We start from the raw sequence: 14346 nt of genomic DNA, 5'->3' as shown, positions 1-14346 counted from the left end.
TGCACAGTTTTACATTTAATCAGAATGCAATGTGACTTGGTTAGGATATTCTTATGAAGCAGTCTGTATTTTCGGTCCTGTCTCTAGCATTTCTGTAATCCTCACTGCCAGGCTTCATCAGCTAGGCTCAGCAATAACCCTCAGCCTCTCACCTTTGAAACTGCTGGCTTGCTTCACACAGCAACCACCCTCCTGTCATCTTGTACAGCATTAACCTTTTAAAAATAATTCTAAAGGACTGTTTCAAGGTACTGCATTGATTTATCGATAAAATGCTGAGAGAGTGTGCTCTTTGTTGAAAGCCTATCTCCTTTTAATTCCTCGGATGAAATAAATAGCAGGAATTTAATGCTTGTATTACTGGATGATAAATCTTGCCTCAGATATTTCTTTGTAGTACTTAATCTAGTCCACCTCATTGGCTCCAGTATTAGTCAGTTACACACTACTACACATTCACCCTTATCTAATTGTATTGAAAGAGGTTTAGGATATCCTTTAATACAAGTCATTGAGACAATCAGAATCTGGAGACAGTCAGCCCCTGCTGATCCGCCACTCATTTAGCCATCGCTCAGCACCAACAGATGCTTTTCTTTTTATATCTAAAGAACTTTTTTCAATTGTGAGAAAACTTAGTTATGATATTCTTTGGCAAAAAGTACAGAGAGAATAAGTATCTGAGGAAACATACTGGATATGATTTTGTATGATTGGCAGGGGGAGGGTCATTTCTTTTTTTTTTTTTTGCGAAGAAGGGAAACGTTTTGACGTGGCTTTTTCCGTGTCAACTATGACCATTTTAACAAAGTTTACAAATGCAGAGGAAACACTGGGGTGTCGGAGATGAAACGGGGTTCCATAGCATTGAAGAGTGAGCCGTGCCCTGCCCCCTGCACTAACCCCAGGCTTCACTGCTCTCATGTTCTCAGGTGCAGGGCAAGCTCTCTGAGCTGCAGGAGGCAGAGGAGGGCGTGAAGGGCCAACTGACCTGGCACAGTCACCTGCAAAGCAGCATGGTGAACGGCACGAGCGAGGGGGAGCGAGCCGAGACCCCCGAGCAGCAAGAGGACCCCGAAACAACCTCCAGCCCTCAGGAGGCTGAAGAGGAGCTCTACACAGACTGGGACACCACCAAGCAGGCAGACACTCCAGCGGTCAGTCACGCAATGCTGCGAGATCACACACACAGGGCTGCTTTCACAGACTTGGATTAGTGCGAATTAAGGTCATGAAACCAACCAACAGTGTGGCCTTCTCATAGCTGTTTAACTGATTCATCTCCTTTCTTAATAGTACGCTGGCAACAATAGAAATAAACACCTTAAGAATACCCAACAGCCCTAAAGTAAACATTAAGACGGCTATTTTATTTTCCAGTTGCCCCTAGCAGTTCTATGTTTGGAACAGTGCAGAAGGATTTGCCCAATGTCACATTGTTTTACAGGACTTCCAATAACCATTGATTTCTCTGTTATAGAACTGTTATGAGGTTGTGACCCTGCTTGCTATGTTGCAATAAATGCTACAGGCAGGCAGTTATCATTCCACAGAAGCTGTGCACTTAGCTGAAGCTTTTCTCTGCAGGAGAGAAGCAGCCCAGTATCCTCCCGTGCAAACACAATGAGTGAAAGAGAAATGGTGACTGAAACAGCAAGTATTCCCAAGGTACCATTTCTCCCCTTGTCTGCCTGACTCACTCTTCCCTCATAAATCCATCTCTAGCCATCAGTCTCATTATCTGTACTTGTCTGCCATTCTCCACAGCGCAGAGATGAGTTTTTCTGATAAAGCTTGTGGAGAAAAGTGTGGGTTGTACTCAAATATCGGCAATCTTGCATTTTATTTATAGGTGATTTTAACATGCCAATATGCAGTATATCCCCAGCAGACATATATATGAACCACTTGGTGTTTGTAGTTTCAGAACAGATTCAGAAAGACAGTATGACTTAGAAAGAATACGGGGAAATAAATGTAAAAATAAGCTTAACTCAGAGCCGAAACAGACAATCACATTGATTTATATTGGTGTTCCTGGCATTAACTTGGTGAGTATGTTTGTTTGCAGGAGAAATCCTTTGATGCCCAGCCTAACCCACCGCCTCAGCAAGCCAGCCCCTCTGCACAGAGCGGCCTGGACTTCTTCCAGTCAGACCCCTTCACAGACAGTGAGTACCCCCCCTGCCCCACCCCACAGTTTCAGATCAATAGAACATGTACTGTGGAAGTCTTGCAAACTGGACAGGTTACCAGGGGGCTGACAGATTTCTCGTGATACCTGGTGCAGAGAATCATTAGAAGTGATGGTCTGTTTGAAATGCATTCCTCACATTAATATATACCGCTGACGCTGTCTGTTCTGTTAAAGACCTGTCTACTTAAATGACTCGCTTTGCATTAGCAAGAGGCCCGCAAGGCTTATTTAATACTGTTTAATACCGTGTCTGCTGAACATATTCAATATACAAATACTGTACAAAGAACAAGATAAGGAATTGTCTGTGAGATTAGGGGTTTCCCGACCTGCTTTTTGGAGGAGCGTGGCATGCTGTTTTGTCAAGGAATCTGCTTGGTCAACTTAGTACTGCTTCACAGTTGTAGTGGGCAGTGGCAGTACTGCAGCATCTGCTCTCATAAGATCATACAGTAAGAACATTCCGAACTAGAGGAGAACATTAAGCCCATCAGTGCTCGTCCTGTTCCACGTAGCTGATAGATCCCAGAACCTGTCTAGTGGGGTTCTGAAAGGATGCCAATGATTCTGCATCACCAGCGTGGTAACCATTCTGTGTGTAAAAATAAGTGCCTCCTACTCTTCTAAGGTTTACTTTGTCAACCCTCAGCAAGGCCCTGCAGCAACATAGAGCACTCTTAACGAGAGACTGGAAGATGCAATAGTGATGCACATGGATGACTCAGTGACCCTAGTCTTTAGACAGTGTTTAGGTTTTCATTCATTTGGTGCAGTGCAGGAAAGTCCAAAGAGTCTTGTGTTCTGCTGTGCAGCTCACAGCTAGTCTAATACCAGAACAACTAATAATACATCCCTGGGGAGTTTGATTTGACTTGCAAATGTGTTTTCCAACAGTCCTGACAGTTACCCCGTCTATTCCTCTTTCGCACAGCAGCTGAAAATCAAAGACCTCCAGAACCCAGCTTGCAACGCAAAACAACTAATTACTCTTATTAACAGAGGACAGATCTGTAACCTGCCCCAGTACATTAAAAAATAACTGATATATATATTGTGTTTGGAGTATCCTATGATATATATATATATATATATATATATATATATCTATATATATATATATATATATATATATATATATATATATATATTACACATATACATACTTTTTTTTTCCCATTTTAGGTGACCCCTTCAAAGATGATCCATTTGGGAAGGTGGATGTTTCAGGTGAGATTTAGTCTAGTTATGACCAGTGATGGAGGGTGGAAAGCAGCTGGAAGCTGTCCTATGAAATCCTGTTTGTACATAAAGGAAACTATATCATTGAAATTGAAAAGGCAGTGCATTTTCATGCAGCATTTTTGCTACCACACCATTTAACAAAATCACATCACTGTTTTGGACTCTTCCTCACATCACTGTGCATTGGGATTGCACTTTCTGTCTTAGTTGATGTTGTTTATCTAGTTTGAATGAATGAATAATTGAGCGTGAATAAAAACCTTCATTTCATTGAACACCCTAAGAAACATATTCCAACATGTTCCAAATTAGTGACCACTACTGGTAATAAAAAATCAAATAACAAATGTCTGTTTTATTTGAATGTTTTTCAGACCCCTTTGGTGGAGACCCTTTCAAAGGCACAGACCCCTTTGCTTCAGACTCCTTCTTCAAGCAGCCATCTGCAGACCCCTTTTCTGCAGGAGGGGACCCCTTCACCAGCACGAAAGGAAGCACAGCTCCTGTCGACTCCTTCGGTGCTGCGGCCAGCAGGAGCAGCACTGTGCGGGGAGACCTGTTCAGCACTGCATCCGGCAACACAAGGGAACCAGACCTCTTCAACACTACATCCAGCAATGCTGGGGAACCAGATCTCTTCAACACAGGGGAACCGGACCTCTTCAACACTACATCCAGCAATGCTGGGGAACCAGATCTCTTCAACACAGGGGAACCAGACCTCTTCAACACTGCAGCCAGCAAAGCTGGGGAACCAGAACTCTTCAACACAGGGGAACCGGACCTCTTCAACACTGCAGCCAGCAACGCTGGGGAACCAGACCTGTTCGATACTGTAGCTGGCAGAACTGGGCTCTCCACGGTGAGATCTGTCATGCTTCTCCACTGACACTGTTCTGACCCAGTTCACTTGCCCATCTCCTCTGCCTTTTTTCAGTATTGAAGTTTGCTGGTCACCTGTGATTGCCTCCTGTCATGTGTCTCATTAACACAGTCCTGGCTTCTTCCTCAGGCGGATATCTTGCAGTCCAATGACCCGTTCGCGCCAGGCGGCACGGCAGTGTATGCAGCCCCTGACACAGGTGAGTGTGATCCTTCATCGCTCTTTCAATCGCTCTCTGCTATCCAAGGGTTCTTAGCCCCTACAAACATGTTTCTGCAAAACAGCCCGCAACTGGAAAAAAGCATTTAATATTGAATTGCGTGGAAATAGGTTATGCAGACTTGCACATATATGAAGAAATCTTCCGTGGAGGGGACGCTGAATAGATTTTTCTGCTTCAAATAACATTGTCCCAACATCCCGATTCTTGTTCCCCAACCCCTGTTCCTGTTGAAAAGTCCAGAATAATGTTTAGCACATTCAAACAGTCTGGAACTAAACTGCGTTTATTTATTGGACTTCAGTTGTTCTTTAATTTTATTTACTGAAATTACATCAATGGCGTTACAACAGTCTCCAAAAAAGTCTCCAAAACCTAGCTCCCCAAGTGTACCTCGAACCTTTTTGGCATTCCAGCGGTTATATAATTCGATTGTGATGTATGTTTGTACTCTACCACAGGGATGGCTACAGTTGACCTTTCCTCTCCTGGTCTTTGTTCCAATTCTGTTGTAAATTGTTTTATTGAACGGATTGAAGCCCCCATCCAGACCCTGAGGTAGATCATGATCTCATTTCACCTGTTAAACCTTGAGTGGAATAGCCCTGCAGGACCGTGATGGGACACCCCAGCTCTACCCTGTCTAACGGGGTGGGATTAAGCTCATTCCACAACTTCATCACAAGCTGTGTCCCACGCCCTGCTGTTTCTTCTTCTGCCCCTGAATGCGTTGCTGTGCCGTGCCCATTTCTGTGTGTAACCACCTATTTGTTTCAGTAGCAGACCCCTTTGCCTCCTTCTTTGGGAATGACTCATTTGGAAGTGGATTCGCTGACTTCAGCACACTGTCCAAGGTAGCTGTGATCTGGGTGCTGATGAGGGGCCGTGGGGCTGACGCTGTATGGAGGGAGGGAGACGGGGAGTGTTGGCTGATGAGGATACCACTTGAAGTAGTTTGTTTGTTTGTTAGGGGTTCAGAAATTAGATGACGATATCAAGTTTTATCTGCAGAAGACCTGGGAGAATCCAATTGAATTTGTACAATTAACATGAAATGTATCTTTGTCACTGCTTCAAAAACACTGTACTGGATGAAATGCAACTGAGTTAAACAGTTCAGCTGTGTGTAATTAACATTAATCAATGAGTAGATCACGTGACATTACCGTTAAAGATTATAGCAAAGTCCCAGTATTGCGTATGGATCCATTGAAGACTTTAAAGTTCCTAGAGGGAAGGGTTAGCTGGGTTGGATATGATTGACAGGTTGTAAAGTGCAAGTCTGTTTTTTTGACAGTCAAACGGACTCGACCCTTTCAACACTAGCTCCGCCCCCGACGTCTTTAGTAGTAAGAATGTATTCGCGGAGGAGGTACCAAAGAGCCAGGACACACCACCGGCCCTACCACCCAAGATAGGAACGCCCACAAGACCCCCTCCTCCTCCCCCAGGTAAGAGGGACCCAGCTGGAGCAACTCTAGCACTCCCGCTGCCTTCCACTCTAACACTAACCATTTAAGAAGCTGAACTGGCTACCGTCTATGCTGCTGGAAAGTCAGCATAATGTATTTCTTTATATATTAAACTTGGGTGTTGCGGGCTCCTCCTGTTCTTGTACCCTTGCAGATCTGCAGACTCGCCAGTAACCTTCACACTGCTGCCTAGCACTCTTAACACCGGAACAGTTCTAACTACCTTCTGCATTGCAGCTCAGCACAAAACTTCACTTCAGACCAATGCAGAGTACTACCAGAAACAACACTAACACACACACACTCCCACCGTAACCCCTGAGCTATTCAAACAAACCCGCAGCCCCAGAAATCTAACCAATCGGCTCCTTGAATCAAGCAAACTGCTTTCCGATATGGAGGCGACACGCCAATAATTAACCACTAAGAAAGATCTGAGCCGTCCCTCCCAGCAGGCTGTAACCCAGGAGCTACCCGGACTTGGCTCTCTTCCCCCTGCAGACTCGGTCCAACTTCCTCCAGACACCCAGGCTGTATGCCTCACCTGTTGTTTCATTGTGTCTGCGCAGGAAAGAGGTTGTCCCTTTCCAGGTCGGAGTCCTCGGACTCGTACAAGCGGAGCGACCCGTTCCAGACGCAGGGTTTGGGGGATCCCTTTCTGTCAGAGTCCCAAGACGAGAAGCTCCGGGAATCCTTCTCGACATCGTCCCCCAGCAAGACTCCTCCAGACCCGGCTAACTTCAGCAGCTTCAACAGCGTGAGGAACACCCCTTGTTTCAAAACCTTACCTGGGAATCTTAGCTGTGTTTCCATCGACAGCAAAAACCTGAAGCTTGAACCTTAAACCCATTACCCCCTGAACTTGAGTCACACACTCTAACCATTCACTGCCATGCATCCCATGGTCCGCCAACCTAACCACTGAGCCACCTCCTCCTTCTATATGCCTACTCTGAGACAAGTCCTTGTAGCCACAACACTGCTTGAATTCACTGCCATGCACATTCACTCCATCATTCTAACTGCTTGAATTCACTGCCATGCACATTCATTCCATCATTCTAACTGCTTGAATTCACTGCCGTGCACATTCATTCCATCATTCTAACTACTTGAGTTCACTGCCATGCACATTCATTCAATCATTCTAACTGCATGAATTCACTGCCATGCACATTCACTCCATCATTCTAACTGCATGAATTTACTGCCATGCACATTCACTCCATCATTCTAACTGCTTGGCTTCCTGAACCTGTTCTTTTTCAAGCTGTAGCAATGCAGGACTAACCTGCTACCTTTCACACTGCACTGCATCACACTAACCCCTCGAAACCAGCTGCTCTCCCTGCTGCAGCCAGGACTAACCTCCCAGCTTCTTGCACCCCTGTTCATTTCATACTCCAGTCCAGTCTAACTCATCAGCAAGAGGCTGGTTTTACCAGGTAGCAGTCTGCAAAATCCGGTTTGTTGGTTTTTTTTTTTTTTTTTTTTTTTCAAATCATTTAAACCAGCTGAGCTGGTTTCTGCAAAGCTGTTTCATTCTGTCTTGAAATCTCACTTTGCTAGCAGTCTGCTAAGTGCTGGAAGTGTTTTGTGAAACTGTCTGCGGGCATGTTGTTATAATGAGATTGCGCTTCTGGGTGTGTCAATTGTTCCGATGATTTACACATTTCTAAATAGCCCAGAGCCATCCTGGCTGCTGGCGTCCATTCTGAAATCCGGTCTTTCCATTTGAGCTTCAGTTTTCTTTTTCACTGACGGTGTTACAGGAAATGTGCATTGCACAGTTTAGTTAGTGCGCTAAACAGCGGTATAAACTACAGTCTAATCACCACTGTGCCTTCATCTGTAAAAATAAAAAATACAACTCCAGTAGTTTCACTGCAGTTTAAGCTCTGTGTAAACAACAGCACACAGGTACCACTTTTGTGATGCTGACAATCATGGTGAGTTCTGTAGTTCCAATACTGAATTTAGAAAATATCTTGCCAGCAACCATTTCATGTTTTACAGTCTGATAAACTCCAGCTTTTAGTGCTGTGTGGAGAAAGCTTTTATAACAGGGAAAACATGTAACTGCTCAAACTGTGTTTCTTTAAGTTTCCACTTACACCTGAAGAGGAGACTTTTGAGGTGTGGTGTTTGCGTGCAGGTTTAAAACAGCTGTCCTTTTGTCCCATCTTCCCTCCGGTAGTACCCCACTGAGGAGGACTTGATCGAATGGGCGAAGCGCGAGAGTGAGCGGGAGGAGAAGGAGAGGCTTGCCCGGCTCACCCAACAGGAACAGGAAGACCTGGAGCTGGCCATCGCCCTCAGCAAGTCTGAAATCTCGGAGGTGTGAGGCAGCTTCCTCACCTCTCTTTAAACCCATGTATATTCAAAAAGAAAAGACAGGAAGGCCTTGGCAGGAGACCGGTGCAAAAGATTTGAAGGTGCTCTGAATTTGTAGTGGAACAGAAACCAGCCTCTATTTGGTGTGCAACATATTTTAAAAGATTTTTACTGGAGGTGAGGGGGTCTTTGCTATGGAAATAGTTCTCATGACCCGGGTTGGGATTAGTTTGGGCACTGGGGTGGTCTCATTTCCTGGGGATAAGGTTGGTTGAAGGTAGGATTCATCTCCTTTCCCACTTTGATGGCTGTCAGGGGTCTTGAGAGTAGGAATGCCTTGTTTATTTTTGCGAGGGTTTGGGGATTGAGACGTTCCAGTTTTTAGCTGCTCGTGCCAATTGCTGTGAATGATTAAGGCAGCCCGAGGAGGGCGCTCCAGATCTTTTTGCACCTTGTTTTTTCTTTTGGCAAAACCAGAATAGGTGAACGATCCAACCTTCCATGTTATCTCCGTGGATTTGAAGCTCAGAGCATTGTCAAACTCCATAAAGCTATAGTAGATCTACATAACATAATTTACAGTTACATGAGGAAAGTTTAAGTCAGCCGTACTGACTATAAACTTGCATCATGTATATATATAAATGTATGTCTGATGCCAAGTATGGGGCGAATAACACATTTTAAGCTAAAAATCCCCTTCGGCCAGATAACAGGACAGGGATCTAGGGCTCTGGTCTAACTAGAGATTTACACTTGTAATGCAAAAAACAAAAACCTTCTATATTCCTTTCTACCTGGTTCTTTAAATGTAGTGCGGATGGTTGTGCTCAACCAATGGGTGCTAAGAGGTGCACTCTCTATAGCCAATAGGTACATGAAAGGAGGGGTACTGCAGCCAATGGGTATCAAGAATGGGTAATGCTTGAAATCTAAAGATTTGCAACTCCAGTCCTCAGGAGACAGTAACAGTGGGTTTGTGTTTCTACCAAGACCAATATTTTACCTTAAATCTGCACTGCTTCATGGTGCTTTCCGGCCAAGTGGTCAACAATTAAGTAACAGGCAATATAATTTGAAAGAGTGCAGCACTTTACAGTTTGGGGGGGGGGGATTGCTGTAATATGTGAAGGCTGCAGAATGCCTTACTGTATTCATTGCCTCTTGAAGTCATTGTGATTATTTTGATAACCTGGTGCTCAGTACCCCCTGTTTCGTAGCCTCTGGATATGCTTGGAACAGCGGAGGAGAAGTGTGTAGAGGCACGGTTGTATCCTGCTAGATCCGTAAGGAGAGGACATTTAAAAAAAACCTTCAGGTGGTTGAGTGCAATGTTATTAAATAGAACTTTAGAACCGTGCCATCCATCTTTTGCACTTAAACTGGGTTTAGCTGTTGGTTGGCAGAGGGATTGAAATGCATTTATTACAGAGCATGAGTAGAACAATGTAATTGTTGTGGAGATGAGATTTTGCCTTTTAATTAATATGCTGTTAGAAGTGGATTTCCACCACTAATATTAAAACTAAACATTATAATCCTACTGCTACCACCATGTAGCTTTTCTTTAACATCAGACTAATCGTGTATTGATGGATCGGAATCTCAATTTGCAGTTTCTCCTTCCAGGGTGCTCAGCTGTTAATACACAAACTAAACCACTGTAGGGGCCAGAAGAGCATATTTGTTGCATAAACGAGTCGCCCATTTTGCATTGGCCCATTGCTTTGCTGAGCATGCAGTAGGCACAGAAGTCTAAGTAAAGGGACCTGGAGTGTGGCTAATTCTGCATCCCAATCCACTGCAGCCTCTGAACATGCTACATTAACCACTACAAAGATACTCCATTTAAACAAAGCAGGTTCAAGTGTCCGTGTTTCAAAGCCTGCTGTCCACAGACCTCCAATAGTGTATGCTGCTGATTTTTCCTCCTGTCTTTTCAATAGAACTAAACCACTAGCCTGCATTTCACTACTTAAACGCCCCCCCAGCCTCCAACATTCACTAGGGTGGTGGAGTGCCACGTGCCTTTAGATTTAGTTTTAACACCAGGTACAGTAACTCCTTCATCGATCATTGTAGAGCTCATATTGTTTCTGTTTGTACAACATTATGGGGTTACTGTTCTTTATCCAGTTTGTTGAGGTTTGGTAGCAATAGCCAGCAAAGATTAGTTTCCATGGGAATTTATTGCAGCAGCGTCATTTTCTAAACAGTCCTTTTTTTTCTGGTAACCTGCAACAAGGTGGCCTATTGTCATGAAGGTTTGTTACCTGAAGAAATTTCCAGTGAAACCAGCCTCTTTGTTGACTACTTTTACAGAACCTCATTTTACAAATATCCATCAGATTTTTAAATAATGGTACAAAGGTAAGGCAACCGCCATTCGAATGACAGAGACTCTGTTCGCTAACTCTTACGGTATTCTTGGTCAACAGTTTCCACTAAAATAAGAATGAAGTCATTAATGTTTGTGCAGTGCTGTTCATGCTGTCACACAGTTCTGGCTCTAGGAACACTCCCCCCCCCCCCCCCCTTGAATTCTCAGTCTTTCCAAATCTTTGCAGTGCCCATGAAGTCTTTTACTAATTGTATATATTGGAGCCATGGCTGTTTCTCCAGCTCGTCTCATTGTAATAAAGACACTCCTGTTCCTGTTACTGATGTGAATTGTATAGATGCCTGTCACATATAAAACCACTGATGTACGTTAACAGCCTACCTATATATGCTTTTTAAATTTTATTTTTTATATTTTAACTTGTCCTGATATTTTTTTTTCATATTCTCATATTTTTTTGTTTATGGAAAATCCTTAAATTGTCTAAATTTCTTGATTATAACCTGTAATTAAAATAATAAAATATATAAATTCTGTTCAAGTAAGTTTGGTGATCTGTAGTTAAAGGTGGGAAATGCATTTTTTTTTTTTATACACCCAAACTTGGACCTTTTTGAAGGTAGTTTTGCTACTGAGAGTTTGAGAAGGGAAGTACAGCAGCACACACTTGTTTATTTGACATGTCTAATACATTAGTCAGTGTGTGAGCACTGCTGGAGCAGTCCTGAATACTTTGAGTAAAAGGGTATTCTATGTGAAAGGAGTAGAAGATACTGTGCCTTTGAGGTAAAATGAACTCAATTACCACAGACTCCAGGCCACCCATGTTTGCCTGGAGCAGGGGTGTTGATTTTAACCGTTTACCTCTAGGCAGGTCACACAGGGCTGTGTGATTCCCGGACACACTGAAGTTCTGGGTGGCACATTCCTCTGGGGCTTCACAGATGGGACATATGAGAAGAGTGCAGTAAAAGTGTGTGCACCTCTGTGCGGGGTCTGCCTAGACAAGAACAGTGTGTGTGCGGGTCTGCCTAGACAAGAACAGTGTGTGTGCGGGGTCTGCCTAGACAAGAACAGTGTGTGTGCGTGGTCTGCCTATACAAGAGACAAGTGTGTGTGCAGGGTCTGCCTATTCAAGAACAGTGTGTGTGCGGGTCTGCCTAGACAAGAACAGTGTGTGTGCGGGTCTGCCTAGACAAGAACAGTGTGTGTGCGGGTCTGCCTAGACAAGAACAGTGTGTGTGCGGGTCTGCCTAGACAAGAACAGTGTGTGTGCGGGTCTGCCTATACAAGAGACAAGTGTGGGTGCGTATGTGCCTATACAAGAACAGTGTGTGTGCGGGTCTGCCTAGACAAGAACAGTGTGTGTGCGGGTCTGCCTAGACAAGAACAGTGTGGGTGCGGGTGTGCCTATACAAGAACAGTGTGGGTGCGGGTGTGCCTATACAAGAACAGTGTGTGTGCGGGTCTGCCTATACAAGAACAGTGTGGGTGCGGGTGTGCCTAGACAAGAACAGTGTGTGTGCGGGTCTGCCTATACAAGAACAGTGTGGGTGCGGGTGTGCCTATACAAGAACAGTGTGGGTGCGGGGTCTGCCTAGACAAGAACAGTGTATAAAATCAATTTTTGCAAGGCCTTGATAGGGCCTGGTGTCCTTGAATGTTAGTCTTGAAGACCAATTGCCTCCCACTTTGCTGTATAATATGGAAATATGTGGCTGGCAGACAGATTACTTACCCCTTATTCTGATATACCGAGCATCAAAAGAAACTTCTCTCTATTGTAACACATTTATTGTCAGAAAAAAAATAAGGTATATAAATAATGGACATTGACTAAATGTTTTTGGTTTCTTTTTAATCAATTGATCATTCATCCTTGACAATGACACACTTGAGTGACTATGACTAAAGCATTTGCACTTAATCACCTAATTAGTGAGACAGTTGATTGGACACTGTTTATGAAGTTAAATTGCTGTTAAATTGCAAACTTGAATAAAAGCAATAAAAACACCTGCCCAAGATTGACAGATCATTTTGCAGCATCTTCGTGATGTCAGTTGTTAATCAGCACAATAAAAAGTCACTGCACCTGCTCTAAAACAGAATTTGTCATTTTTCAATCACATCTAGTGAATTTTATCCAAATATAAGTGATAAGTTTCTTTCGACGCTAAAATCTAAGTGATAAGTTTCTTTTCATTCTCAAATCTAAGTGATATGTTTCTTTTGATGTTCAGTATAGTTTAATTACATTTGGATGAGCCCTTCTCTAGATCTATGTAAATGTGTGACACACAGACAAACAGCCTCGTTTTGAGGTAAAACTTACAAGAAACTAAGTCGAGCAGACAAAGTTCTGGCTAGTGCCCTCGTGTGAAAATCAGTTCAATTTCTGAACGTGCTGTTTATCTTGTCGCTATAATACAAAGTGTGGTTCTTGAAATGAGTTTGATTTCCAGCTGTGCTGTAGTGATACACCAGTGCCTAGCTCAGTGCTGAAACCCCTCCCAAGGTGCAGTTTGGAATCAATCGTTTAAATGCATGACTTCCATACACAATCCCTCTCGGTTGCTCTGGATCAGGAAACAATCAGATGCTTTTATTTGTGTTGTATTGTGCACTGCCGTTGCAGTCTGCTGCCAGGTTTATTTTTGCACTGCAAATTAAACAACTCTCTGAAGACAGAAAGCTATTGTATTATCCAAAATTGCTCTTCTCAGGTGTGTTGCCATGGCCACCTTTTTAAGTAATGGGCATCAACAGCAAGGCTGAAAGCTTGTTTCAATTAACACATTCTGTGTTCTCTCAATAGACAGGGGGATAAACCCATTTGCATTATAAATGCATTCTTTAAAATTCATTCAAGCTAATAGGTAGTATCGTTTAAATGGAGGTAAATGATCATTTGCATCCATTTCAAATTGCTTTTGAACACGCAAAAAAATATGATTTGGACTCTAGGGTGCTTTGGTAGACATACTGAACCAGGTAGTAAGTAATTAATTGCACCATGCATATTAGGGGGAACTGTCATTGGGTGAGATGTTGTTGTAAGTGACTCTGCAGCTGATGCATAGTTCACACACCCTAGACTCGTTATCTTGTAAAGCACTTTGTGATGGTGGTCCACTATGAAAGGCGCTATATAAAAATCAAGATTATTATTATTATTGCATGTATATAAGGGCTTAAAAAGACTGCCTAATTTTCACTTCTGTAGCTAGATCTCAAATGTGCAGCTCTTAAACAAACACATGTTGTAGCATTTATGGATTTTCATTTTAAAACATGATATTGCATTAGTTGCATCATTAGTATGACATCCATTACAGCTTAGTAAATGGTGTGCAGGCTGTTTTCTAGTTCATTCTGCAGTGCAGGTGATGATGCCACAGAGCCCTCTATGATGCAATGTGGCAAAAATGCATTGTGTAGTACATGTTTTTGATTGGCTCATTTAGTACACATACTATTTTCTTTAAATTCATTGGCTCTTATTTCATTTCTAAATAACTGATTGGCCCAAATGTGTACCTGTAGTAAACATAGTACGTGTAGTTAACAAAATAGAACGTGTAGTGTATGGCAGGACACATGGCAGGCCTTCCATAGCTCAATGCTCTGCAGCGCGTTCCCTGCATAGCCCTCTAA

At 43.2% G+C, this 14346-nt stretch overlaps 1 protein-coding gene across 3 annotated transcripts in view; it reads left to right on the top strand.

Annotated features, from left to right (window-relative positions):
* Positions 1-11230, top strand: part of LOC121330831 (epidermal growth factor receptor substrate 15-like) — a 34175-nt gene extending 22945 nt beyond the window's left edge. Inside the window, exons 16-25 of one of the 3 annotated variants that reach the window (XM_041277673.1) lie at positions 933-1157; positions 1588-1668; positions 2072-2171; positions 3380-3424; positions 3814-4301; positions 4452-4521; positions 5323-5396; positions 5840-5993; positions 6584-6771; positions 8212-11230. In XM_041277673.1, the coding sequence (XP_041133607.1) occupies positions 933-1157; positions 1588-1668; positions 2072-2171; positions 3380-3424; positions 3814-4301; positions 4452-4521; positions 5323-5396; positions 5840-5993; positions 6584-6771; positions 8212-8358 (1572 nt within the window). In that variant the 3' untranslated portion in view covers positions 8359-11230. Of the gene's footprint in view, positions 1-932; positions 1158-1587; positions 1669-2071; positions 2172-3379; positions 3425-3813; positions 4302-4451; positions 4522-5319; positions 5397-5839; positions 5994-6583; positions 6772-8211 lie in introns of all 3 variants that reach the window. The other 2 variants (XM_041277672.1, XM_041277674.1) reach the window with 2 other exon arrangements.
* The last annotated feature ends 3116 nt before the right edge of the window (positions 11231-14346 follow it).

The sequence above is a fragment of the Polyodon spathula genome, chromosome 18 (assembly GCF_017654505.1).
Source record: "Polyodon spathula isolate WHYD16114869_AA chromosome 18, ASM1765450v1, whole genome shotgun sequence".
Taxonomy (NCBI): Eukaryota; Metazoa; Chordata; class Actinopteri; order Acipenseriformes; family Polyodontidae; genus Polyodon; species Polyodon spathula.
This window is presented reverse-complemented; position numbering and strand designations above follow the sequence as displayed.